This window comes from Callithrix jacchus, chromosome 1 (genome assembly GCF_049354715.1).
Source record: "Callithrix jacchus isolate 240 chromosome 1, calJac240_pri, whole genome shotgun sequence".
Classification (NCBI taxonomy): Eukaryota; Metazoa; Chordata; class Mammalia; order Primates; family Cebidae; genus Callithrix; species Callithrix jacchus.
Window position 1 is genome coordinate 176,126,234 of NC_133502.1, and position 23,745 is coordinate 176,149,978.

At 53.3% G+C, this 23,745-nt stretch overlaps 1 protein-coding gene across 4 annotated transcripts in view; it reads right to left on the reverse strand.

Annotated features, from left to right (window-relative positions):
• Nucleotides 1–79: 79 nt before the first annotated feature.
• Nucleotides 80–23,745, reverse strand: part of NIBAN2 (niban apoptosis regulator 2) — a 106,208-nt gene continuing 82,542 nt past the window's right edge. For all 4 annotated transcript variants that reach the window (XM_078327554.1, XM_078327552.1, XM_035258164.3 and 1 more), the window contains exons 3-14: nucleotides 23,614–23,742; nucleotides 20,882–20,987; nucleotides 19,213–19,380; nucleotides 13,588–13,703; nucleotides 12,884–12,988; nucleotides 12,468–12,630; nucleotides 4,494–4,681; nucleotides 3,432–3,587; nucleotides 2,856–2,972; nucleotides 2,528–2,635; nucleotides 2,304–2,415; nucleotides 80–1,895 (exon numbers count right to left, since the gene is read on the reverse strand). In XM_078327554.1, the coding sequence (XP_078183680.1) occupies nucleotides 1,309–1,895; nucleotides 2,304–2,415; nucleotides 2,528–2,635; nucleotides 2,856–2,972; nucleotides 3,432–3,587; nucleotides 4,494–4,681; nucleotides 12,468–12,630; nucleotides 12,884–12,988; nucleotides 13,588–13,703; nucleotides 19,213–19,380; nucleotides 20,882–20,987; nucleotides 23,614–23,742 (2,055 nt within the window). In that variant the 3' untranslated portion in view covers nucleotides 80–1,308. The remainder of the gene's footprint in view (nucleotides 1,896–2,303; nucleotides 2,416–2,527; nucleotides 2,636–2,855; nucleotides 2,973–3,431; nucleotides 3,588–4,493; nucleotides 4,682–12,467; nucleotides 12,631–12,883; nucleotides 12,989–13,587; nucleotides 13,704–19,212; nucleotides 19,381–20,881; nucleotides 20,988–23,613; nucleotides 23,743–23,745) is intronic.

The following is a 23,745-nucleotide window of genomic DNA, read 5'->3' on the forward strand; positions in this document are numbered from 1 at the left end:
CTGCCTGCCACCGACCCTGTCAGCCTCATCATTGCCCAAGGCTGCCTCTACCCCCGCAGCACCACTCAAGGCAACTGGCTTTAAATAAAGCGTTTATTGATTAGTAGAAGCATGAACAGTGTGCATATTTTCAATACAATATCGGGAGGATGATGGGAACCCCCCAAAAGGCACTAGAGGCACAGATCTTCAGTATGAGAGGGGAGAGATGCGCTGGAGACCAGGGCTGGGGGAGCTGGGGGGGTCCCTGAGTGCCAGGCACCACTGTGGGTCAAGACCCCTCCTCTGGGGAGCAGGTCTAGGGCACGGAGGATGCAGGGCTGGGAGGAGACCCCCACTTCAGGACCCTGAAGGAGCCCATTTCTTCCCTGCCCCCCTGTAAAGAAGCAGGGGAGGAGATCTGAGGGGCTCTGGGGTGGGGGTTGCCAGGCCAGGGCCATCCTGGCTTGACCCTTGTCCCAGGAACAAGAAGCTGAGCAGGGACAACAGCCAGACCCAGAGTGACAAGGACATCCAAAGAGAGGCCTAGATTTTGGGGACACCTGTGAGGCAGGCTGGGGCCGGAGGAGGGGGTGCACAGGCCCACAAAGCCTGAGGCTCCCCCCAACACTCACAGCCATCTCAGCCTCATTCACTCACTCCTAGCATCCCTGGGGACCCCTCCTTCCCTCAGGACACTTCCCCTCCTCACACCTGCACGTTCTGGGCCTTTCTCATTCCACCCATCCTGCAAGGCACCCCCTAAATCCCATCCCTCCCCCCAGCACCCCCAGCCTGAAGACCCCCCTCCTTCCCCTTCCCTCCAGAATGGTGGGGAAAGTGAGGCTGGGTCCACCCCTAACTTTGGAAGGAGCAGGGCCAGGGGCCACAGCACTCCCCGCTCCCCATCCTAGCCCAGCCAGCCCCTGGGTGAGTGGGCAGGAACCCACTGGCTTTTCACACCAGCTTCCACCTCCCTCTCTCCAGGAAGGTTAGCAGCACCCATGAGGGGAGAGAGGCCACAGAAGGACAGAAAAGGAGGGGCTTTCCAGCCCCCCAGCATTGTCCAGCCCTCGGCACAAGCAGGAAAACCCCAAAACCAGCCCCTGCGTTTGAGATCATCCCATAGAAAACAGGGAGCAATAAAGTGTGGCTGAACCCAATAAAGTGACTCAGGCAGGTCCACTCCTCCCAACCCCTGGGGGTGCCACATTGCCCTGTCCCGCCTCCACCCACAAGGCAGACCAGGGTGACCTCCCCAGAGCCAAACCTGCCTGGGCCCTGAAGGGAGCAGCCTGTGCTGTGTGCAGCAGGCTAGGACCCACGGGCCTAGAACTCAGTCTGCAGCCCTGCACTGTCCTCGGTGGTGGTGTGGAGGGCAGGGTGGCTGCTGGGGCTGGATACCTGCTCTCCTGTCTCCTGGTCACTGGGCTTGGGGGGCCCAAAGTCCACAGCCTTTCCAGGCAAGACATGCTGGAGGGGTGAGTCAGGCGGTGAGGAGGCCTCGGGGGTGGCCTCGGGCTGGGGACTCTCCCTGGCAGGGGCCCCGTTCGGCAGAAGGCTGGCCGGCGGGGGACTCTCAGCCCGCAGACCTTGGGCCAGCAGGCCTCGGATCTCAGTGACACTGTCCGGGGATGTGGGTGATGGTGACTCAGGGCCAGCCTCGAAGGGCATCCCTGCCTCCTCATCCTGGACCACGGAGACCACCTGCTTGGCGCGCCGTCGCTTTTCCGAGAGGGTGGCTGCCTCTGGGGGGCTGGGGCTGGGACTTCCGCCCCCACGGCTGCTGCTGTACTCCTCACTCCAGTCGATGGGGGCACCCTCGGCCAGCAGGTGCAGGTTGGGGTCGCTGTTGTGCATGACGATGCTGTCCCGGTACAGGTTGTGCTTCCTCTGCACCGCAGCCTCCTTCACAGCTGCAGGGCCACAGTGGGAGAGTCAGGACACAGCACTGATCCCACAGCTGCCCTGTGCTGGACTCTGCTTAAAGGAGACTGGTCTCATCCCGCCCTGGGTGTCTGTGGATGTGACTCATTCCAGGACTCATTGCTGAAAGCAGCAAGGCTGTGATGCTAACTCCAGGTCCAGCCTGCTGAGCACGTGTCATCTCATCACTCATCTGACCCTCCCAGCAAAGACAAGGACTGGAGAAGAAACTAAGGCACAGAGATGCAAGGCTAAGGCCACTCCTGGGGCCACACAGCAAACAGTGGGCTTCACCCAGCCCCCAGGTGTAAGTCTGGGCTTTTCTTTGTGCCTTAGCTGACCCCCTCAGCTGCCCCCAGCATCCTCCCGGCCACAATCCCGCCCTGGACGGCACCCACCCTGCAGGATGTCCTTCATGACAGTCTGCAGCACCACCTCCTCGTACGTGTTCTCCACCAGAATGAACCTGGCAAAGTCCTCGAAGATCAGCTCCTGGAACCGGGGCAGCTCCTGCCCGGGTGGGTGGCAGAGATGAGAGGTCAGGGCCAGGGGTAAAGGGAGGTCTGTATGCTCCACCCCCATTCTGGGGCCCACACGGCTGGAGCGGGTGGGGGCCACTCACCGACTTGCAGGTCGGGGCCAGCTTCTTGAGCAGGAACGGGATGCTGACCTGCAGCAGCGCCTCCCGGAAGAACCTCTTCCGCACGGTGCTGCTGTCATAGTCATATTTCTGCAGGAAACAAGGGGGTCAGGGGCCTGCCAGTCATGAGCTCCACTGGCCCTGAGGTTAGGACGAGGCCAGTGGTCTGACCCAAGCCTCCAAGTCCTCATACACATGAGAGGACCATGATGCCTCCTTGCAGGGACAGCAGTCCTGGTGGAGGCCGAGGATGGGGCTCAGGGCTCGGCCCTGCCTAGGACGGTCCAGGACAAGGCATGGGGTCGCTCACCTTCAGCACCCGCTCCAGGACCCGCTGGATGGACTTGCACAGCTCCTCCTTGGTGGGCCCCTTCCCCAGCTCCTGGTGCAGGAGGGTCTCGAAAGTATACACAGCATTGTCCATTTGCTGCGGGGCACACCACAGACACGTGAAGTCCCCAGGGAGACCACAGCCCCTTCCTGGATGCTGCTGAGGGGGTCCTCACCCTCAGCCAGCCTCAAACCCCAAGGCCTGCCAGGGCAGCCTAGTGAGCGGTCTGTGCCCCCTCACTCATTCGCTCACTCACAGCACTGTACGCCAGAGCCAGTCCCAGCCTCAAGGCCACAGGAAACATGGGAAAGTGGCTAGGGGGAGCAAGGAGAGCTTCCCGGAGGAAGGGGTCTCTAAGCTGAGATCTGGGAAATGAGTCAGAATTAGCCAGGTGGGCAGAGGCACAGATGTTCTGAGCAGAGGAGGAGAGTGCCTGCCTGGCAAGCGTGGCTACAGCATGGCAGGGATAGAGCAGAGGGGACCCCCCCCCCGGGTAAGGGGGCCTGTGGAGGGCAGTGGGTAGAGTGTGGGCGGGGGTGGCAGTCTTGGGTCTACCTCCCGCATGTGGATCTGGGCTCGCTGCTTGAACACCGACGTGCTGGACACATCAAACCGCTGCTGCAGCCCGTCCAGCCGCAGCAACTCCATCTTCTCATAGCAGCTGTGCATCTTCAGGGGGTGGAATGCCAGCCGGGACAGCTTCTCCATGTACTGCAGGGGTGGGACATGGGGACTGAGCAGGGCCACCCCATGGCCAGGCGGCCCCCACACACACATTTTACCTGGGTCTTCGAAGTCCAGGCCCAGGGGCTGGCGTCTGCTGCCAGGATGACCACCTGGTGCTGGTGGCCACAAAGGTAAACCCAGGAGAGCCCAGGACAGAAGGATGAGGCTCGGAGGGCACGGGGGGAATGGTCCAGAGGCACAGCATTGTGGAGGGTCAGCCTGGGTGCTGGGAGAAGCACCTCCTCCCTCCTGGGCTGCTGGGTGACCTTGGCCAAGCCATTTACCCTCTCTGAGCCTCGGTTTCCTCAGCTTCAGAATTGGGAGTTAGCTTTCATGCTCTCCAAGGTCCTCTCTAGGTCTCAGATTCTGTGATTATTATGGACTGTGGACCCCCCATTTCAGAGTATAGAGGAGGAAACCAAGATACAGGATAAATTTAATCTGGGAGCGACGTGGGCTCTGGGCTGCCACCCCAAGAAGGGGACTGTGGAAGGACGTCCACCCCGAGAGCCAGGTAACTGAGGTCAAGGCGGGGTGATGGCTGTCTCTGTTTGGAGGGCGTGTGACTTGTGAATTCTGCGTTGTCCATCTCGTCACTCCGCCTGAAGCCCTTCCATCCCTCTCCCCTCCTCTCCTTCCCTCCTCCTTTCCCTCCTCCCTTCTCTTCTCTGTTGAATTCTATTTTCTCACCACTCGGTTTATAAAGGGTGATGGCAGGGAGTTGGTGTTCCCTCTTTCCTCTAACTGCAGGCCCCTAGTCCCCAGCAGCCCCTCCCTGTCTACAGGGACAGCCTGGAGGGGAACGGCTGCCCTGAGTCACAGTCAGGGCCCTCAGGGACAGACCAGACCCACACTCAGGAGACCCCCTCCCAGGGGCGGTGCCAGCCTCACCTCGCCCAGCTTGTCAATGCCACCCTCGTTGATGACGTTCAGGTTCATGTCCGTGACCTCCTTGAAGAAGACGTCGCGCACTTCAGTGAAGCCCTGGCTGGTGGGCACCATCAGGGCCTCCAAGATGGACGGGATGTAGGGCTGGACGTGGTTCCGGACGCATACCTCCGCCTTGGGGAGGATGAAGGCTGTGCCCCCAGGGAGCCAGGTCAGCAGGAGGTCCCTGAGGAGCAGCTCCCAGCCCTCCTGGAACCCAGATGCTGAGGCTACTGTTTTACTATTATTATTGTTATATTCTTACTATTATTATTTTGTTTGAGACAGGGTCTTAATCCAATGGGAGACTGCCCAGGCCGGAGTGCAGAGCTCCCTGCAGCCTCAAACTCCTGGGCTCAAGCAATCCTCCCAGCTCAGCCTCCCAATATTGTTGTCATTTTTATTTCAACTTTTATTTTAGATTCAGGGGTGCATGTGCAGGATTGTTCCACGGGTATACTGTGTGATGCTGAGGTTTCACGTAAAATTGATCTCATCACCCAGGTAGTAAGCACGGCCCAAAAAGTAATTTTTCAGCCCTCCCCCAACTCTCTTCCCATTATTATTATTCCTATTAATTTTTGAGACAGTCTCATGCTGTTGCCCAGGCGGGAATGCAATGGCATGATCTCAGCTCACTGCAACCACTGCCTCCCGGGTTCAAGTGATTCTTCTGCCTCAGCTTCCCAGGTAGCTGGGAATACAGGTGTACACCACCAAGCCTGGCAATTTTTTTTTTCTTTTTTTCTTTTTTGAGACAAAGTCTCGCTGTCACCCAGGCTGGAGTGCAGTGGTGTGACCTTGGCTCACTGCAAACCTCACCTCCTGGGTTCTACCGATTCTCCTGCCTCAGCCTCCAAAGTAACTGGGACTACAGGCACATGCCACCACACCCAGCTAATTTTTTGTATTTTTAGTAGATACAAAGTTTCACCATATTAGCCAGGCTAGTCTCAAACTCCCAACCTCAGGTGATCTGCCCACCTCGGCCTCCCAAAGTGCTGGGATTACAGGCATGAGCCACCAATATTATTTTTAAAGAAAACCACTGGGTTTAGCAAGCTGAATGATTAGCAAGCTGAATGATTCCAGAGAAACAGTAGATCAAGACGAGAAATCCATGCAGGAAAAATGACAAGGTGTTCTGAGATTCGTCCCTGATTTTTCCAAAACCATGATGGCAAAAAACTAAGAAAACTGCCATTTAACGAGATTAATAATCAGAATATATAAGGAGCTCAAACAAGTCTATAGGAAAAAATTTTAGTAATTCAATTAAAAATAGGCAAAAAGGCCGGGCAAGGTGGCTCATGCCTGGAATCCCAGCTCTATGGGAGGCCGAGGAGGGTGGATCACCTGAGATCAGGAGTTCGAGACCAGCCTGGCCAACATGAATAAACCCCATTTCTACTAAAAATACAAAATTAGCCTGGCGTGGTGGCACATGCCTGTAATCCCTGCTACTTGGGAGGCTGAGGCAGGAGAATCACTTGAACCTGGGAGGCAGAGGTTGTAGAGCCGAGATCACGCCATCGCACTCCAGCCTGGGCAACAAAAGCGAAACTCCATCTCAAAAAAAAAAAAAGTGGGGGGTGGCAAGAGATTTGAATAGACATTTCCCCAAAGACATACAAATGGCAAACAGGCATATGGAAAGGTATTCAACACAAAGAGTCATATGAAAAGGTATTTGACATCACTTATCAGAGAAATGCAAATCAAAACTACAGTGAGATGCTACCTCACCCCAGTTAAAATGGCTTTTATGCAAAAGACAGACAATAACAAATGCTGGTGAGGATGTGCAGAAAAGGGAACCCCCATGCGCTGTTGGTGGTGCGAAAGGAAAGTATCTTAGGCCCCCAAATTCACTAAGCTAAGGGAAAAGTCAAACTGGCAACTGCTCAGAGCAAACCCACCTCCCGTTCCATTCAGCCACCCTCCCTCACTCAGATAAATGCAGATCTGATTGCTTCTTTAGGAGAGGCTCATCAGAAACTCACAAGAATCCAACTATTAGTCTCTTTTCTTTTTTTTTTTTTTTTTTTTTTTGAGGGAAAAAGAGAAAAAGAAGGGGAAAAAAAGAAAAAGAGGGAAAAAGGAATATTACTTCATTCCTAAAATGGGTTTCAATAATGGCCAATCAATATTTTGAGTGTTTTAAAGTGGTTAATGCATATTTTATGTGTTTAAAATGGAGACCTCTATTGTGTTTATTTGTTCTGGCTCTGAGTTCAAGTCCTGGATATCGTTATCAATTTGTTGTCTCGTTGAATCTAAATCTCATTATGTGTCTTATGTATCTGGGTGTTAAGATCTCTTATTGTTGCATTAATCCTTTTACCCTTGCATCCTTGTAGCTTTGAAATCTATTTTATTAAGTGTGAGAATTGCAACTCCTGCTTTTTATTTATTTATTTTTGCTCTCCATTTGGTTGGTGAGTTTTTTTCCATCCCCTTGAGTCTTTGTATATCTTTAGATATATCGTTAGATTTTGTGGATAATGTATATTTTGTGTGTTTAAAATGGAGAGCTCTATTGTGTTTATTTGTTCTGGATCTTAGTTCCAGTCCCGGATATCGTTATCAATTTTCTGTCTCGTTAAATCTAAATCTCATTATGGGTCTTATGTATCTGGGTGTTAAGATCTCTTATTATTACATTAATCCTTTTACCCTTGTATCCTTGTAGCTTTGAAATCTATTTTGTCAAATGTGAAAATTGCAACTCCTGCTTTTTATTTATTTATTTTTGCTCTCCATTTGGTTGGTACGTTTTTTTTTTCCAACCCTTTATTTTGAGTCTATATATATCTTTGGATATACAGTTAGATTTTGTCTGTATCTTTTGATTGGGAGATTTGGTCGATTTAAATTTAGGATTGCTGCCATTTGATATTAACTGGCTATTTTGTCCTTTCGTTGATAAAAATTCTTCTTTACGTTAATGCTCTTTACTTTTTGGTGTATTTTTAGAAAGGGTCATACTGGTTGTTCCTTTCTGTGTATAATGCTTCTTTTAGAAGTTCTTGTAAAGCAGGCCTGGTGGTAATAAAATCTCTGAGTACTTGCTTGTTCCTAAAAGATTTTATTTTTCCTTCAAATGTAAAGCTTAAATTGGCAGGGTATGAAATTCTGGGCTGAAAGTTCTGTTGATTAAGTATATTGAATATTGGCCCCCACTCTCTCCTAGCTTGTAGGGTTTCCGTTGAGAGATCTGCTGTAAGCCTAATAGGCTTACCTTTATGGGTAACCTGATCTTTCTCTCTGGCTGCCCTTAATATTTTCTCCTTCATTTCGATCTTGGTGAATCTAACGATTATGTGCCTTGGGGTTGGTCTTCTTGAGGAATATCTTTGTGGTGTTCTCTGTATTGCCTGGGGTTGAATAGTGTCCTGCTTTGCTAAATTAGGAAAATTTTCCTGGATAATGTCCTGGAGAGTATTTTCCAGCTTGAATTCATTCTCTCCGTCACATTCAGGTACACCAATCAAGCGTATATTAGGTCTTTTCACATAGTCCCATATTGCTTGGAGACTTTGCTCATTCCTTTTTATCCTTTTTTCTCTATTCTTGTCTTGTCGTTTTGTTTCATTAAGTTGATCTTTGACCTCTGATACCCTTTCTTCTGCTTGATCCATTCGGCTGTTTAAGCTTGTACATATTTCACTAAGTTCTCGTGTTGTATTTTTCAACTCCATAAGTTCATTTGTATTCCTCTCTATATTGTCTATTCTTTTCAACATTTCATCGAACCTTTTTTCCAAGTTCTTAGTTTCTTTACATTGGGTTAGAACAAGTTCCTTTAACTCCCAGAAGTTTCTTATCATCCACCTTTTAAAGCCTACTTCAGATAATGGAACACAGTCCTTTTCCATCAGGGCTTGCTCCGTTACTGATGAGTCCTTTTCCATCAGGGCTTGTTCTGTTACTGATGGGTTCTGATTTTGTGTATACTCGGCCTTCTTAGGCTTTTTCCCTTCATTGTAGATGAACCGCCTTTCTAATTAGGTTTCTAAGTCAACGTCCAACTTATTGATTCCCAGTGCTGGGATCCAAGCAACCCACTGTGGCAGCCTAAAATGGCAGAGATTCTTCTGCCCGGGAATCTCTGGTCTGGCTTCCCTCTTGAGTCCGCAACAAGCGGCTCTGACTTCCCGGAGCTCCAAACTCCGGTCAGTAGGGGAAGCAGTCCCGTTGGCTCTGCATGAAGAGCTGCTGCGCCGAGACGCCGGCAAAACCGCTGCGGCGGCCACAAGAGTTGCGCTGGCGACCCGTGGGGCTCCTCCACTGGGAATCGGCTGATCGGTGAGTGATGAAAATTCGTCTAAAAGTGTGGCGTCGTCTCGTCCTCTGGGCTTCACTGGGAGCTACAATCCTGAGCTGTTAGTGGTCGGCCATCTTGGATCGATTCCATCTATTAGTCTCTTTTCTTCCTATGACCTGGAAGCCCCCTGCCTGCTTTTCCTTTGAGTTGTCCCGCCTTTCTGGACAGAACCAATGTTCATTTCACTTTTTCTTGAGACAGGGTCTTACTCTGTCACCCAGGCTGGAGCGCAGTACCTTGCTTTCGGCTCACTGCAGCCTCTGCCTCCCAGGTTCAAAAGATTCTCATGCCTCACTCAGCCTTTCAAGTAGCTGGGACTACAGGCATGCACCACTACACCCAGTTAAGTTTTGTATTTTTATTAGAGATGGGGTTTCACCATGTTGCCCAGGCTGGTTTCGAACTCCTGACCTCAAGTGATCCACCCGCCTCGGCCTCCCAAAGTGCTGGGATCATAGGCATGCGCCACCATGCTGGCCCATTTTACTTAAGTTGATTGATGTCTCATGTTTCCTTAAAATGTATAAAACCAAGCTGTGCTCTGACCACCCTGGGCCCCCGTCACCCGGACCTCCTGAGGCTGTGTCATGGGTCCATGTCCTCAACTTGGCAAAATAAACTTTCTCATTTAACTGAGACCTGTCCCAAATTGTGTGGGTTCACAGTGGGATGTAAATTAGTACAACCACTAAGGACAGACTGGAAGCTCCTCAAAAATCCAATAGAGCTACCATACGATCCAGCAGCCCCTGCTGGGCATCTACCCACATAATCAGCCTGTCACAGAGAGACCTGCACTCCCATGTCGGTGGCAGCTCTGTTCATAACAACCAGGATTTGGAAGTAATCTAAGGGTCCATAACGGATGACTGGATAAAACAAACGTGGTGCATACACATAATGGAGTACTATTCAGCCATAAAAAAGAATGACATCCAGTCATTTGCAACATGGATGGAGCTGGAGGTCCTTCTATTAAGTAAAATAAGCCAGGCACAGAAAAACAAACATCACACATGTTCTCACTTATTTGTGGGACCTAAAAATTAAAGCAAATTGACATTTTGGAAGGGGTCAACCCTGTGGGGGCAACAAAAAAGATAAAAAAAAAAAAAACCACCACCAAAAAACCAAAGCAATCAAACCCATGGAGAGAGCGAGCAGAAGGATGGTTACTAGAGGGTGAGTGGGTAGTCGAGATGAGGGGGAGGTGGAGATGGTTAATGGGCACAAACAATAGAACCGTCAGAGGCACTTGAACCAGAGTCACTCCATCTTGAATAGGTGCTGGGTAAAAGGAGGCTGAGACCTACTGGGCTGCATTCCCAGACAGTTAAGGCATTCTAAGTCACAGGATGAGACAGGAGGTCAGCACAAGATACAGGTCATATAAGCCTTTCTGATAAAACAGGTGGCAGTAAAGAAGCCAGCCAAAAACCACCCAAACCAAGATGGTGACAGAGGGTGACCTCTGTCGTCCTCACTGCTACACTCCCACCAGCGCCATGACAGTCTACAGATGCCATGGCAACCTCAGGAAGTTACCCTACAGGCTCTAAACAAGGGAGGCATGAATAACCCACACCTTGTTTAGCATAACATCAAGAAATAACCATAAAAATGGGCAAGCAGCAACCCTCGGGACTGCTCTGTCTATGGAGTAGCCACTATTTATTCCTTCACTTTCCTAATAAACTTGCTTTTGCTCTATGGACTCGCCCTGAATTCTTTCTTGCTTGAGATCCAAGAACCCTCTCCTGGGGTCTGGATCGGGACCCATTTCTGGTAAGAGAATGAATGAATAAGCCCTAGTATTTGATAGCACAACAGGGTGACTAGAATCAATAATAATTTAATTGTATACTTGGCCAGGCGCAGTGGCTCACACCTGTAATCCCAGCACTTTGGGAGGCCAAGGTGGGTGAATCACCTAAGGTCAGGAGTTCGAGACCAGCCTGGCCAACATGGTGAAACCCCATCTCCACATATTTTCAAAAATTTGTTTTTTAAAAATTGTACACTTAAAGAAAGGGCAGGTGTGATGGCTCAAGCATGTAGTCCCAGCACTTTGGGAGGCTGAGGTGGAGAGATCACCTGAGGTCAGGGTTTGAGACCAGCCTAGCCAACATGGTAAGATCCTGTCTCTACTAAAAATACAAAAATTAGCTGAGTGTGGTGGTGCTCAGTGGGCACTCTTTTTAAATTTTTTTAAATTTTTAAAAAAGTTTTCCCCAGCCAAGACCTCTTCTCTACAAACAATTTAAAAATTAGTTGGGCATAGTGGCATGCACTTGTAGTCCCAGCTACTCAAGAGGCTGAAGTGGGAAGATTGCTTGAGCTCAGGAGGTCGAGGCTTCAGTGAGCCAGGACTGCACCACTGCTTTCCACCTAGAAGACAGAGCAAGACTCTGGCTCTTAAAAAACAGGCTGGAAGCCGTGGCTCACACCTGCAATCCCAACACTTTGGGAGGCCAAGGTGGGCAGATCACAAGGTCAGGAGTTTGAGCCCTGCATGGCAAAACCCTGTCGCTACAAAAATACAAAAATTAACTGGGCTTGGTGGCACATGCCTGCAGTCCCAGCAGCTACTCAGGAGGCTGAGGCAGGAGAATTGCTTGAACCCAGGAGGCAGAGGTTGTGGTGAGCAGAGATGGCACCACTGCACTCCAGCCTGGGTGACAGAGGATAAACTGACCTGGGAAAGCTACACTTGCTGAAAGTAAGTGTACTATAAAATGACACATGGTAAAATTTGTGATGAGTTAGAGATAAAAAGAAGGCTTGAGGCCAGGCTCGGTGGCTCACCTGAGCTTGGGAGTTCAAGACTAGCCTGACCAACATGTAGAAACCCCGTTTCTACTAAAAATACAAAATTAGCCGGGCATGGTGGCACACGCCTGTAGTCCCAGCTACTCAGGAGGCTGAGGCAGGAGAATCGCTTGAACCCAGGAGGCAGAGGTTGTGGTGATTCAAGATCACACCATTGCACTCCAGTCTGGGTAACACGAGCAAAGGAAACTCTGTCTCAAAAAAAGAAAAGAGAGGCCGGGCACGGTGGCCCACGCCTGTAATCCCAACACTTTGGGAGGCCCACGCCTGTAATCCCAACACTTTGGGAGGCCAAGGCAGGTGGATCATCTGAGGTCAGGAGTTCAAGACCAGCCTGGCCAACAAGGTGAAACCCCCATCTCTACTAATAATACAAAAAATTAGTCGGTCATGGTGGCATGCACCTGTAATGCCAGCTACTTGGGAGGCTGAGGCAGGAGAATCGCTTAACCCAAGAGGCAGGGGTTGCAGTGAGCTGATATCACACCATCACACTCCAACCTAGGTGACTGAGTGAAACCCCATCTCGGCGGGGAGGGTGGGAGGCTTGAACCTACTGAACAAAAATTTTTATATTCAAGATCTGGGTTTTTAGAAATCATAGCCACAAAACAACTCACAGGGGTTGGAGGACCACAGTGCAGATTTGACTCTAATTTTTTTCTTCCCAGGCAGTGCTGAAGAAATTGACTTTAATTTTTACAAAGGATCAATGAGCAAGTCATTGCTGTGAAACTCACATGGATCATGGAGGGCCCATCGGACATGAGGGTGGTGCCTACCTCGGATCTTGCTGGCAAGGTGCTCCTTGGAGGTGATGATTTGGTCCATGTCTGTGCGGATGACGGCCTTCATGGCCGGCCGCGCCTGCTGCACCTTGGCTAGCACCTCCTCGAAGCGTGCCTTAGCCTGTTCGTACACCATGCGGTACACGGCGTCCGAGATCTGTGGGCAGAGCAGCTGCATGGGCACCGGGGCTGTGGGCACTGCACCAGCTGCAGGTCCCGGCACCAGGGCTGAGAGCGCCTTGCCAGCTGCAGGTCCCGGCACCAGGGCTGAGGGCACTGAGCCAGCTGCAGGTCCCGGCACCAGGGCCGAGGGCACTGAGCCAGCTGCAGGTCCCGGCACCAGGGCTGAGGGCACTGTGCCAGCTGCTCCCCCCCCCCCCGCCCCACTCCAGGGCCCCAGGCCCACCCACCTGGATCCACTGCCGCTGCCGCTCCTGTGGTTTCCCCTTCAGCCGCGGGGCGAGCTCTGCCTTCAGCTCAGGGCCCAGCTCCTCCATCACCAGGTTGCTCAGGATCTAGGTTGAGGAGGCACAAGCCAGGGCAGGGGTGGAAGCACGCTCAGGTGGCCTGTTTCTCTCTGCATTCTTGCAAGCCAGGCACTCCAGCCCCTACCTCCTCCAGGCCTGGCCCATTGTTCAACCCCCACACTGCCCTCTCTCTCCTGAGCTTCATTCCCACAGGTCCTGACCGATCTGCCTGGGTGTCCTGCAGGATCCTCAGACTCGGGGGCCAGCCCCAGGGCCTTTGCATAGGCTGTCTCCCCTGCCTGGAATACCACACTCCCTGCCTGCTTTGTCTGCACATGGAAGTGTGCACTGATTTGCTGAATGTCTGTTTTTCCTGCTAGACAGAGAGAGTCAGGGATGTGTCCATATGTTTCCCAGTTGCACCCTGGCACCTCGTCCAGGGTAAGTGCTCAGGTGCTCAGTAAATGATGAATAAAATAGCAAGTATCTCCATTTGCATGGGCCCTGCGCCTGTCCAAATCTGAGCCAGTCATCTTCCAAACCAGCAGCGCCCCAGAGCCCCGTGTCTGTACCCAGTGCCCCCCACCCTCCCCGGCTGGGTCCTCACATGACTTCCGAGGTCTCCTCCCCAGCCTGCCTGGCCTCACCTGCACCTCGTTCCCGCACAGCATCTCCCAGGTGCCATACAGCTCCTTGGACTGGCGGTACATGCGGATGGCGTCTGTGAAAGCGGGGCCCTCCACCTTGGAGTCCTCAGGGATTCCTGCCCAGGAGAGGGAGCGGGAGAGGTCAGCAGATGGCCCAGTGGCCTCTACCAAGATCAGCTGACGACTCACCAGAACTTCCCCACACATATAGCGTGCACCTCGGGAGGGGCAGCTGGGAATCCCCCCACTGCCCTCGTGGTCATCAGAGCAGTCATGGTTTTATCTGATAGCAAGAGCGGTAATGACCCCACCACCAACAGCAGCAAGGCAGCCCCCTTGCCTCCTCCTTAGCTCCTGAAATCCTCCCAGCACCCCAAGGCCTGGACACTATCGTTCACCTTGCTTTACAGATGAAGAGAGAACCAGCTGGAGGACAGGCCACAGGCCCAGGGTCACAGGGCAGAGTGGCAGAGCCAGGACTGAAAGCTCCCATCTCATGAGCGGCCACCCAGAATGGCCCTGGAGGCACCCAGATACCCTCGTTCTAGCCCCAGTTCCTCCCTTACTGCTGGACCACGGCCCTTCGAACTTTGCCCGGAACAGGCTAGACTAGCTACTCTCAGCCCTGCAGGCCATAAAACCCCTCCTGCAATGCTCGCCTCTACCGTCACAGCACAGAAACCACGGACCATCCAGAAACAAACGAGCGTGCCTCTACTCTGATAAGCTTTGTGAACAAAAACAGGCAATTGGCTGATTGGGGCCCACAGGCCATAGACTGCTGAGCCTGGTTCTAGATCGCTGAACCCAAGAAGGCCTGTTTCCTCTTCCCAACAATGGGAACAGTGACCGTGGCCTGGCCTCAGAGACCCACTGTGGGGCTCCATGGGCCACAGTATAGGGACGGGAGAGCAAGGCCCAGCACTGCCCTGACCACACTTTTTATCAATAACTGAGGAGCCCACTGGCTGCCCCACCAGGCCCAGGGTCTGTCCTGTTCACCGCTGAGTCTACGTCAGTACCTGGCACAGACAATTGAATAATTTTGTTAAAGAATGAAGCTAGGCTGGGTGCAGTGGCTCACACTTGTAATTCCAGTACTTTGGGAGGCCAAGGTGGGGGATCATGAGGTCAGGAGTTCAAGACCGGCCTGGCCAACACAGTGAAACCCTGTCTCTACTAAATATACAAAAAATTAAAAATTAGCTGGGTGTGGTGGCGGGCGCCTGTAATCCCAGCTACTTGGGAGGCTGAGGCAGGAGAATCACTTGAACCCGGGAGGTGGAGGTTGCAGTGAACCGAGATCACGCCACTGCACTCTAGCCTGAGCAACAGAGCCAGACTCCGTCTTGAGAAAAAAAAAAAAAAAACGAAGCCAGGCACACTGGCTCACACCTGTAAGTAATCCCAGTACTTTGGGAGGCTGAGGCGGGGGGATCACTTGAGGTCAGGAGTTTGAGACCAGCCTGGCTGACATGGCAAAACCCCATCTCTACTAAAAATACAAAAATTAGCTGGGTGTGGTGGTGGGCGCCTGTAATCCCAGCTACTTGGGAGGCTGCAGCAAAAAAATCACTTGAACCCAGGAGGCAGAGGTTGCAATGAGCCAAGATTGTGTCACTGTACTCTAGCCTGGTGACAGAGTAAGACTGTCTCAGAAAACAAAAAAAGGAAGGAAGGATTTACTATTGATAACAACTGGAAAAAACACCATTTCTGTATTTGTGTCACTGTTGGTGCTGTCAGTGGCCCAAAGGCCAGTGAGGTGGACCCAAGTGAGGCGTGGTCCACCTCACTTGGATGGACAAGACTCTGTGCTGGGGAGGCAGTTGGCAGGAGAAGTTGCAAAATCAGACTTGGGGTAAGAACGTGGTTAAACACCACTGAGCCAGGCAGCAGGCAGGCTCCCCTGGCTGCGTGCCTCTGACCATCATGTCCCCAGAGCCCAGGAAGGGGAAACGGAAGCCTGTGCATCAGAAACCCAAGGCTCCCACTGCCATGACTATGGGCTGAGTCACCATGGCAGAGAAAAAGCCCCTCACTGGGTCCCTCCCTCCCCACACCCAGCTGACCACAGAAATCACTGCCTGTCAGAGCCGCAAGGGAGCTGAGCAGGGGGAGGCCCAGTGCTCATCCCTACAGCGCAGCTGCCTGGACAGGTACGGGGGACTGTGGGAGTCTCACCCCTGCATTTCAGGGACTGGAAGTCAGGCAGGAGGGACAGGAGCAGGGCAGATGTTCCAGCCGGGGCAGCATGCAGAGCCCTGGGTGGGCGCTGCCTACCCGGGCCAGAGGAGGTGATCCCCCCGCAGCTCCAGCAGCCTCTGAGGAGGGTAAGATCTCCTAGAAACTGAGTTTTGACTGGAAAATCTGGATGATGCGTTACCTGCAGGCTCCCCCACAGGGAGAGGGAATTTTCATTCTGCACGAACCAACTCAGGTGTGCAGGGTGGGGCCGCTTTCCAGGTGGCAGGAACGTGAGACAGCGGGGCTGGGGAGAGGCCAGCCAGCCTCAAGCCTTGGGACTCACTTTCTGCACACCCAGCTGCTGAGTGTGACAAGTTTCAGGGTCGCCCCTCCTGAGCTCTTCCCATGAGCTCAGCTCTTAGGGACTGAAGCATGCCTTCACATGCCCCACATTCATACACTGAGTCCTAACCCCCAGTACCTCAGAACATGATTGTATTTGGATCCAGAGTCTGTCTTTTCTTTTCTTTTCTTTTTTTTGGAGAAGAGTCTCACTCTGTCACCCAGGCTGGTTGCAGTGGTGCAATCTTGGCTCACTGCAGCCTCTGCCACCCGGGTTCAAGCCATTCTCCCACTGTAGGCTGCTGAGTAGCTGGGATTACAGGCACCCCCCACCATGTCCAGCTAAATTTTTAATTTTCAGTAGAGATGGGTTTTTACCACGTTGGCCAGGTTGGTTTCAAACTCCTGACCTCAAGAGATCCACCTGCCTCAGCCTCCCAAAGTGCTGGGATTACAGGCGTGAGCCACCATGCCCGGCCTTGGTCCCAGGGTCTTAAAGAGAATTACCATGGGCCCAAATCCAACACAATTAGTACCCTTAAAAGAAAAGTACATTTCTTCTTGAAAGAAGAGAAAACACGGGCACGCAGAGGCATGAGCCTGTGAGGACTCGGGGAGAAGGCGGCGGCCACCAGCCAAGAAGGGGCCTCGAAGAAACCAGGCCTCCAGTGGGGAGAGAACAGATTCCTGCTGTGTAGCTGCCCGGTCTGTGGTATTCATTATGGCAGTCTTGGGAAACTGACGCCCCAGCCCTGGCTGAGGCTACATACATCAGCTCACTGAATCCTCAACCCACTGCCCTACTTTTCCCAGAGAAAGAACTAAGGCTCAGAGAGGCAGTTACTGCTCAAGGCCACTCAGCTAGTGGATGGCAGAGCGGGGCTTGAACCCAGGACCAGCTGACTCATTCCTCACTCCCAGCAGCAGACAGAGGGGGACCACGGTCAGACAGGAAGACCTCTGCACCCCAGGCTCACATTGAGGACCCAGCATAGCCAGTGCCCCAGCTGCCTCCTGCCACCCCCAGCTGCTCCAGGAATGCAGGATGTGAAGGGGGCCTGGGACCGCTGGTGTCTGCCCAGCTTGGCCTCCTTCCCCCCACCCCCCACTTCCTGGCAGCCCCTGGAGTGAGCAATTCCAGGCTCCACAAATTCCAAGCCCAGCCTCCGAGACGGAGGAAGCAGAGAACTTTCTCACAGTCCATGGGGTGGAAGGCAGGCCTGAAACCAGCCTCGTCAGCTCCCAGCCTGGGGTGAAGGGGCCACCCGGCAGGACACCTTCCTGGCACAGGACACCCCTTCATTCCCTGGCCCAGCAGCTCTCCTGGGCCTCCCTCTGCTCCACTACACCCTAGACCCAAGAATCCCCCCATGGCCTCCACGCTGAGCGCTCACTGTGCATGCCAGGCTCACCGCCAAGAGCTCCACGCAGACCAGCTCTTCCCAATCAACTCTCCAGCTCGAGTTTATCATCATCCCCACCGTACACATGGGGACTGAGGGTGGCCCTTCCCCACCTTGCTCTGTACCCACCCCTTCCCTATCTGGCACATTCTGCCAGGCCAGGTTAGCCGTTAGCCTTGGAAACCTGGAGGAATGGCACCAAGCCAGGGACTGCAGAGGCGAAGAGCCCTTGGCCAGGCAGCCAGAGCCTTGAGTGCCTCCACCCAGTCCCAGCCCAGCCCACAGCACTCGGGACCCGGGAACAGGAGGCCCTTTGTGGGCGGCTGGGCCCAGGTGGCAAGGGCTGGCCTGGCTGAAGACCTGGCTCGGCAGAGGCCAGACAGAGCAGAGGCAACTCTGGAGGGGTGAGCAGGAGGGGTGGAGTGAGCCCAGGCCTGTGGCAGCAGCTTAGAGGCCACCGGAGCCCACCCTGTTCCCTGCAACCTTCCACCTCTGCACCGTGTGGCACTGCGCCCAAGGGTGGAGCGGGGGCAGGCGCCTCCCTCAGGCCAGATCACCAGAAAGCAGTTCAGGGTCCAGGACTGCATTTGCTTCTTCCCCGGGGCACAACCCTCACCTTGGAAGGCACAATCCTCAGCCTTCCTGATCAAATTCCTTAAAGGGCTTCAAGGCTCTTCCAGACCTGACCCCAGAGGCCCTCCCTCCAGCCCCATTTCAGGTCATCCCCTCCCCGCTTCAGGGCCTTGTGCAGTTCCTCCTCCAGGCCCGCCCCTACACCACCTGTGGCTCTCCCTTCATGCTGGCTGCCTACTTCTGCCTGGCACACTCCTCCCCTCTCCTCTATGAAGGATGTGAGGGGCCCTGGCATCTCCTCCTTCAGGACTCGGCTGAGGCTGAACCATAACCTCCTCAAGGGAGCCTGCCCTGAACAACCCCTCCCCCAACACACACACACCCTCAAGGCTCCCGGGGTGGCTCCGCCCAGCAGCCAGCATAGCTGTGAGCTATCACCCCAGCTACCACATCTGTCTAGCATCTGTCTCCCCTGCCAGACTGACAACTACATGAGGGCAGGGAATGTTTCTTGCTCCTTTGTTGCACCCCAGTGCCTAGATCTGGGGCTTCTCAGAGTAGACACTAAAAATGTTTGTTGAATAAATGAGTGACCTGGAAGAGTCACCTCATAAGTTTACAGATGAGAGCAATGAGGCCCTGAGGGAGGCAGTGAGGTTTCCAAATCACCCTGCTGGTTGGTGGAGGAAAAAAAAAGATATTAAAAAAAAAAAATCTTTACCAAGCATGAGGTAGACTCTGTGAATCCTCACAAACCCCTTAAAACACACAGGGAGTATCCCCACTTTACAGAGGCTCCAAGAGGTAATTCGGTTCCCTAAGATCATATAGCTGGAAAATAGAATCAGGATTGTGACTGTGACTCAGCATCCAAGGGATCAACAATGACACCCCTCTGTGAATAATTTCCTAATTTTTTCCTAAGCAGCACAAAACTGTTTTCATCAAGAAGGAAGATTAAGGGTGGTATTACATGGTTTCTTATAACCCCAGAAGAGAAATCAGAACAGCTTGTAGAGCAGGGTTGCCACACCACACCCAGCCACTAGGTGTCACCATTTAGCAATAACCCAGGTCCTGCCCCTCCCTCCTGCCACCCCTGCACCCACAGGCTGCTCACCATTGTTGCAGTGCCGGATGCAGTCCTGCAGCACAGCCTGCCACTTGTCCTGCTCAGCTTCTGTCATCATGCAGAAGTAGTAGTGACGCGCGTGAGGATGCCAGAGGATGAGTGGGAACTGTGTGGGGCACTTGAGGATGGGTGCACTGCCTGACTTTGCTGTGGTCCCTGTGGAGACAGAACCTGCTGAGCAAATACCTTCTGTGGTTACCCTCAGAGAGTAGAGGATGGCAGAAAACTGATCCCTTGAGCCCAGCTGAGGCCAGGCTCAGGCCCAGAGAAGGTTGGCATGTCCCGGGCTGACCAGCGAGCCAGGGGGTTTTCTGGCTGTCCTTCTCAGCTCCAAACCGGAGTCCAGCATCTGTGCAGACCCATTTCTTTCCTTCCTTTCCTTTCTTTCTTTCTTTCTCGACAGAGTCTTGCTCTGTCGCCAGGCTGGACTGCAGTAGCATGATCTTGGCTTACTGCAACCTCCAACCTCTGCCTCCCGGGTTCAAGCTATTCCCCTGTCTCAGCCTCCCAAGTAGCTGGAACTATAGGAGCATGCCACCATGCTCAACTAATTTTGTGTATTTTAGTAGAGAAGGGGTTTCACCATGTTGGCCAAGATGGTCTTGATCTCCTGACCTCATGATCCGCCCACCTTGGCCTTCCAAAGTACTGGGATTAGAGCATGAACCACCATGCCTGGAGAGACCCATTTCTCAGAGTGGGTAATAAGTCACATCCATCCCACTCTTGGGTAAGGTTCTAAACTCTGTGTAAAGCACAAACAACACAAGGTCAGAGACCCCAGGTTCAAGAGCCAAGCACTACCTTCTTGGGTTTCCCTTCAAATATCAGCTGTGGAGGCCAAAGTGTGGCTTAAGTGTCCACATGGGGAGGGAGGCATGTGGGGAGGCACAAAATACAGCAAAAGGAATTTTTCCCTCCTTCGATTTCATTCTCAAGGATGTATAAGATCCAGCAAGATAGCTGGTCCTGGGCTGTGACTCTACCACTGTTGTTAAGAATACAACAATAACAGTTATTCTCTCTGCCCTGGCTCTGGGTTGGGCTGTGCTGGGCACACAGCCCCTCCAGGGTCCACACAACACCCTGCGGGCAGTCCTCTTAGTGCCTGTGTTTTGTAGGCACTGAAGAGGCTGAGATTCAGAGGGGGGAGTGACTCACCCGAGCAGACACAGTGAAACAAAGCCAGAGTCACACTGGAATCCAGGATGCCGCTCACCCGAGCCCTCCATCACCACAGAATTAAAGCAAGACTCTACTTTCAAGTCCCTGGGGCACAACCTGCCCCCCAGGTGGGGATGTCCCCTGCCCCCTGGTTCCCAGGGATCATCAGAGAAGCTGGTGTTGTTCCTGTCAGGCTGCTGGGGAATTTCAGCCAAGGTGAAGCAAAAGCAGGATACCAAGAAGAATAAGTCCTAACACATGCAGTCGTGACTCACAGATTTACAAGGCAATGTCACCAGACATCTCCCAGGAGGCCCTCAAGGACTTAGGGAGATGGGAAAGGCAGACGGTGAGGTCCCCATTCACAGCTCTAGGCCTAGCTGGTCTCTCTGCAAATGTGGGGCTGAAAGCAATGGGCTCAGGGCCACCCCTCCCCTGGCCAGCTCCAGAGGCCTGTGGAGGGCATCGTGGCCTGGGGTGGGTGCTCCTTTACCTGGTAAGGAGTTGCCAACAAGCTCCAGGTATTGGTCCACGGAAGTGAGGATTTTGTAGCCTGCACTGTTGATGACAGCTCGTGGTGGGACTTGCCGCTCATAGGCCTGAGGAAAGCAAGAGAAATGATCCCTGAGGGTTAAGGGTGTGGCCAAGCCCAACTCCCACCTGGCTTCAGAGCCCTACTCAGTGTGGCCCAAAGTAAGGAGGAGAAGGGGAAAGAAGAGGAGGCAAGAGAGGAACAGAGGGAAGGGTGTGACTCTCATGGTGATTAGAGCAGTATGGTATAGCATCCTAGACCCCGGCTCTGGGCCCAATTCCTAGCTTCACTGGGTAGTGTCTGTGTGATGCTGAGAATAAAGTTCCTTAAATGCCTGAGCTTCAGCTTCCTCATCATAAAACCAGGGAATCAAGAATATTCAGGATGAGGAAAACATTTTAAAATAAAAATAAAACCAGGGTAATAACCATTCCTGCCTCACAGAGCCATGTGAGGATTGAGTGAGCTAATCAGTGGTGCCTGGCACACAAGGACTCAGCAAGCTGGGCCGAGGTGTTGTTCTCATTGCTGCTACTGTTGCTATTGCCTCTGCTGCCAGCAGCTCCACTAGTTATTTCTTACACATCAGGCCCTGTGCTAAGGGCATTGCATGCTTCATTTCACAGAATTCTCCCAATCCAAAACATGAACACCCACAACTTCACATAGCTGGGAAGTAGCAGAACTAGGACATGAACCAGGACTACTTGTCTCCACAGCCTGGGGTACTTGACAATTACCCTGAACTGCCCCCACCAACTTCCTAACTTCTAAGCATCACACAAATGTCCTCTGGAGGAGAATTTGCTCCAGAAACTTACACCAGTAGCAGGGGGTGAAAGCGGTTTTGATGGAATAGCTCATACAGCAGGGCTGCCATGCTACTCCCTGCCACTAGGTGTCACTATACAACCCAGCTCCTGAAAGTGGCTCAGCACCTTTCCGGCACTGATTTGCAAAACGTGGTCCCAGATCTTCACCACCACCCTAGAACTTATTAGAAATGCAAATATCGGCTCCACCCCAGATCTGAATCACACTTGGAGTGGGGGGTGAAAGCCCAGCATCCGGTCTTTCAACAAGCCCTCCAGGTGAATGGGATGCCCTACCATTTGAGAACCACTACTCTGGGGCATGAGGTTGTTCCTGACTTTATGCTGCTCTAACACTGATCTGCCCTGAAATACAGGGCAGAGGCCTGTTCTTCTGGCTGCTCTGGAGAAATATGCAATTGAAGAAATCAGGTCTGTGGCTCAACCAGGTGGGGCTTTCCCGAGGGTTCAAGGAAAAGACAAAGCAGAATCCTCCAGGAGAGGCAGGAAGCCCAGTGAGAAAGGAGGTGGCAGGAGGAAAGGAGGTGGCAGGAGGAAAGGAGGTGGCAGGAGGAAAGGAGGTGGCAGGAGGAAAGGAGGTGGCAGGAGGAAAGGAGGTGGCAGGAGGAAAGGAGGTGGCAGGAGGAAAGGAGGTGGCAGGAGGAAAGGAGGTGGCAGGAGGAAAGGAGGTGGCAGGAGGAAAGGAGGTGGCAGGAGGAAAGGAGGTGGCAGGAGGAAAGGAGGTGGCAGGAGGAAAGGAGGTGGCAGGAGGAAAGGAGGTGGCAGGAGGAAAGGAGGTGGCAGGAGGAAAGGAGGTGGCAGGAGGAAAGGAGGTGGCAGGAGGAAAGGAGGTGGCAGGAGGAAAGGAGGTGGCAGGAGGAAAGGAGGTGGCAGGAGGAAAGGAGGTGGCAGGAGGAAAGGAGGTGGCAGGAGGAAAGGAGGTGGCAGGAGGAAAGGAGGTGGCAGGAGGAAAGGAGGTGGCAGGAGGAAAGGAGGTGGCAGGAGGAAAGGAGGTGGCAGGAGGAAAGGAGGTGGCAGGAGGAAAGGAGGTGGCAGGAGGAAAGGAGGTGGCAGGAGGAAAGGAGGTGGCAGGAGGAAAGGAGGTGGCAGGAGGAAAGGAGGTGGCAGGAGGAAAGGAGGTGGCAGGAGGAAAGGAGGTGGCAGGAGGAAAGGAGGTGGCAGGAGGAAAGGAGGTGGCAGGAGGAAAGGAGGTGGCAGGAGGAAAGGAGGTGGCAGGAGGAAAGGAGGTGGCAGGAGGAAAGGAGGTGGCAGGAGGAAAGGAGGTGGCAGGAGGAAAGGAGGTGGCAGGAGGAAAGGAGGTGGCAGGAGGAAAGGAGGTGGCAGGAGGAAAGGAGGTGGCAGGAGGAAAGGAGGTGGCAGGAGGAAAGGAGGTGGCAGGAGGAAAGGAGGTGGCAGGAGGAAAGGAGGTGGCAGGAGGAAAGGAGGTGGCAGGAGGAAAGGAGGTGGCAGGAGGAAAGGAGGTGGCAGGAGGAAAGGAGGTGGCAGGAGGAAAGGAGGTGGCAGGAGGAAAGGAGGTGGCAGGAGGAAAGGAGGTGGCAGGAGGAAAGGAGGTGGCAGGGCTGGTAGCTCCTTCCAGCCCTGGAGCTGGAAGGACTGGAGAGAGATTAGAGGGATGGGGAAGAGTGAGTGACAGTTGGTTATGAGGGACAGGAGTCAGCGGTATTCCCCAGAGATGAAGAATGGGCTGCTGTCCAGAGTGCACCCAAGGCAGCCTGCAGGTTGGGTGAGGGGAGGGGCTGAGGTTGCGCTCTGGCCCTGGTGACGGTGTGAGGGTGGCTTCTGGGGCCTAAGTTTCTGAGTGGGGAGGAGGCACACGTGGAGAAGGCGAAGAGGCTCAGCGCAGCGCTGGGGCAGACCCACCACTTTGTTATCATAGAGCACCAGCCCGTAGTTGTGGGGCACGAGGCTGAAGCGGTTCCTCCACTTCTTGCTGTCCTCCTGGTACTGGAAGAGGTTCCCCGAGAAAATGATGCGCTCGTCCAGTGGCACCTG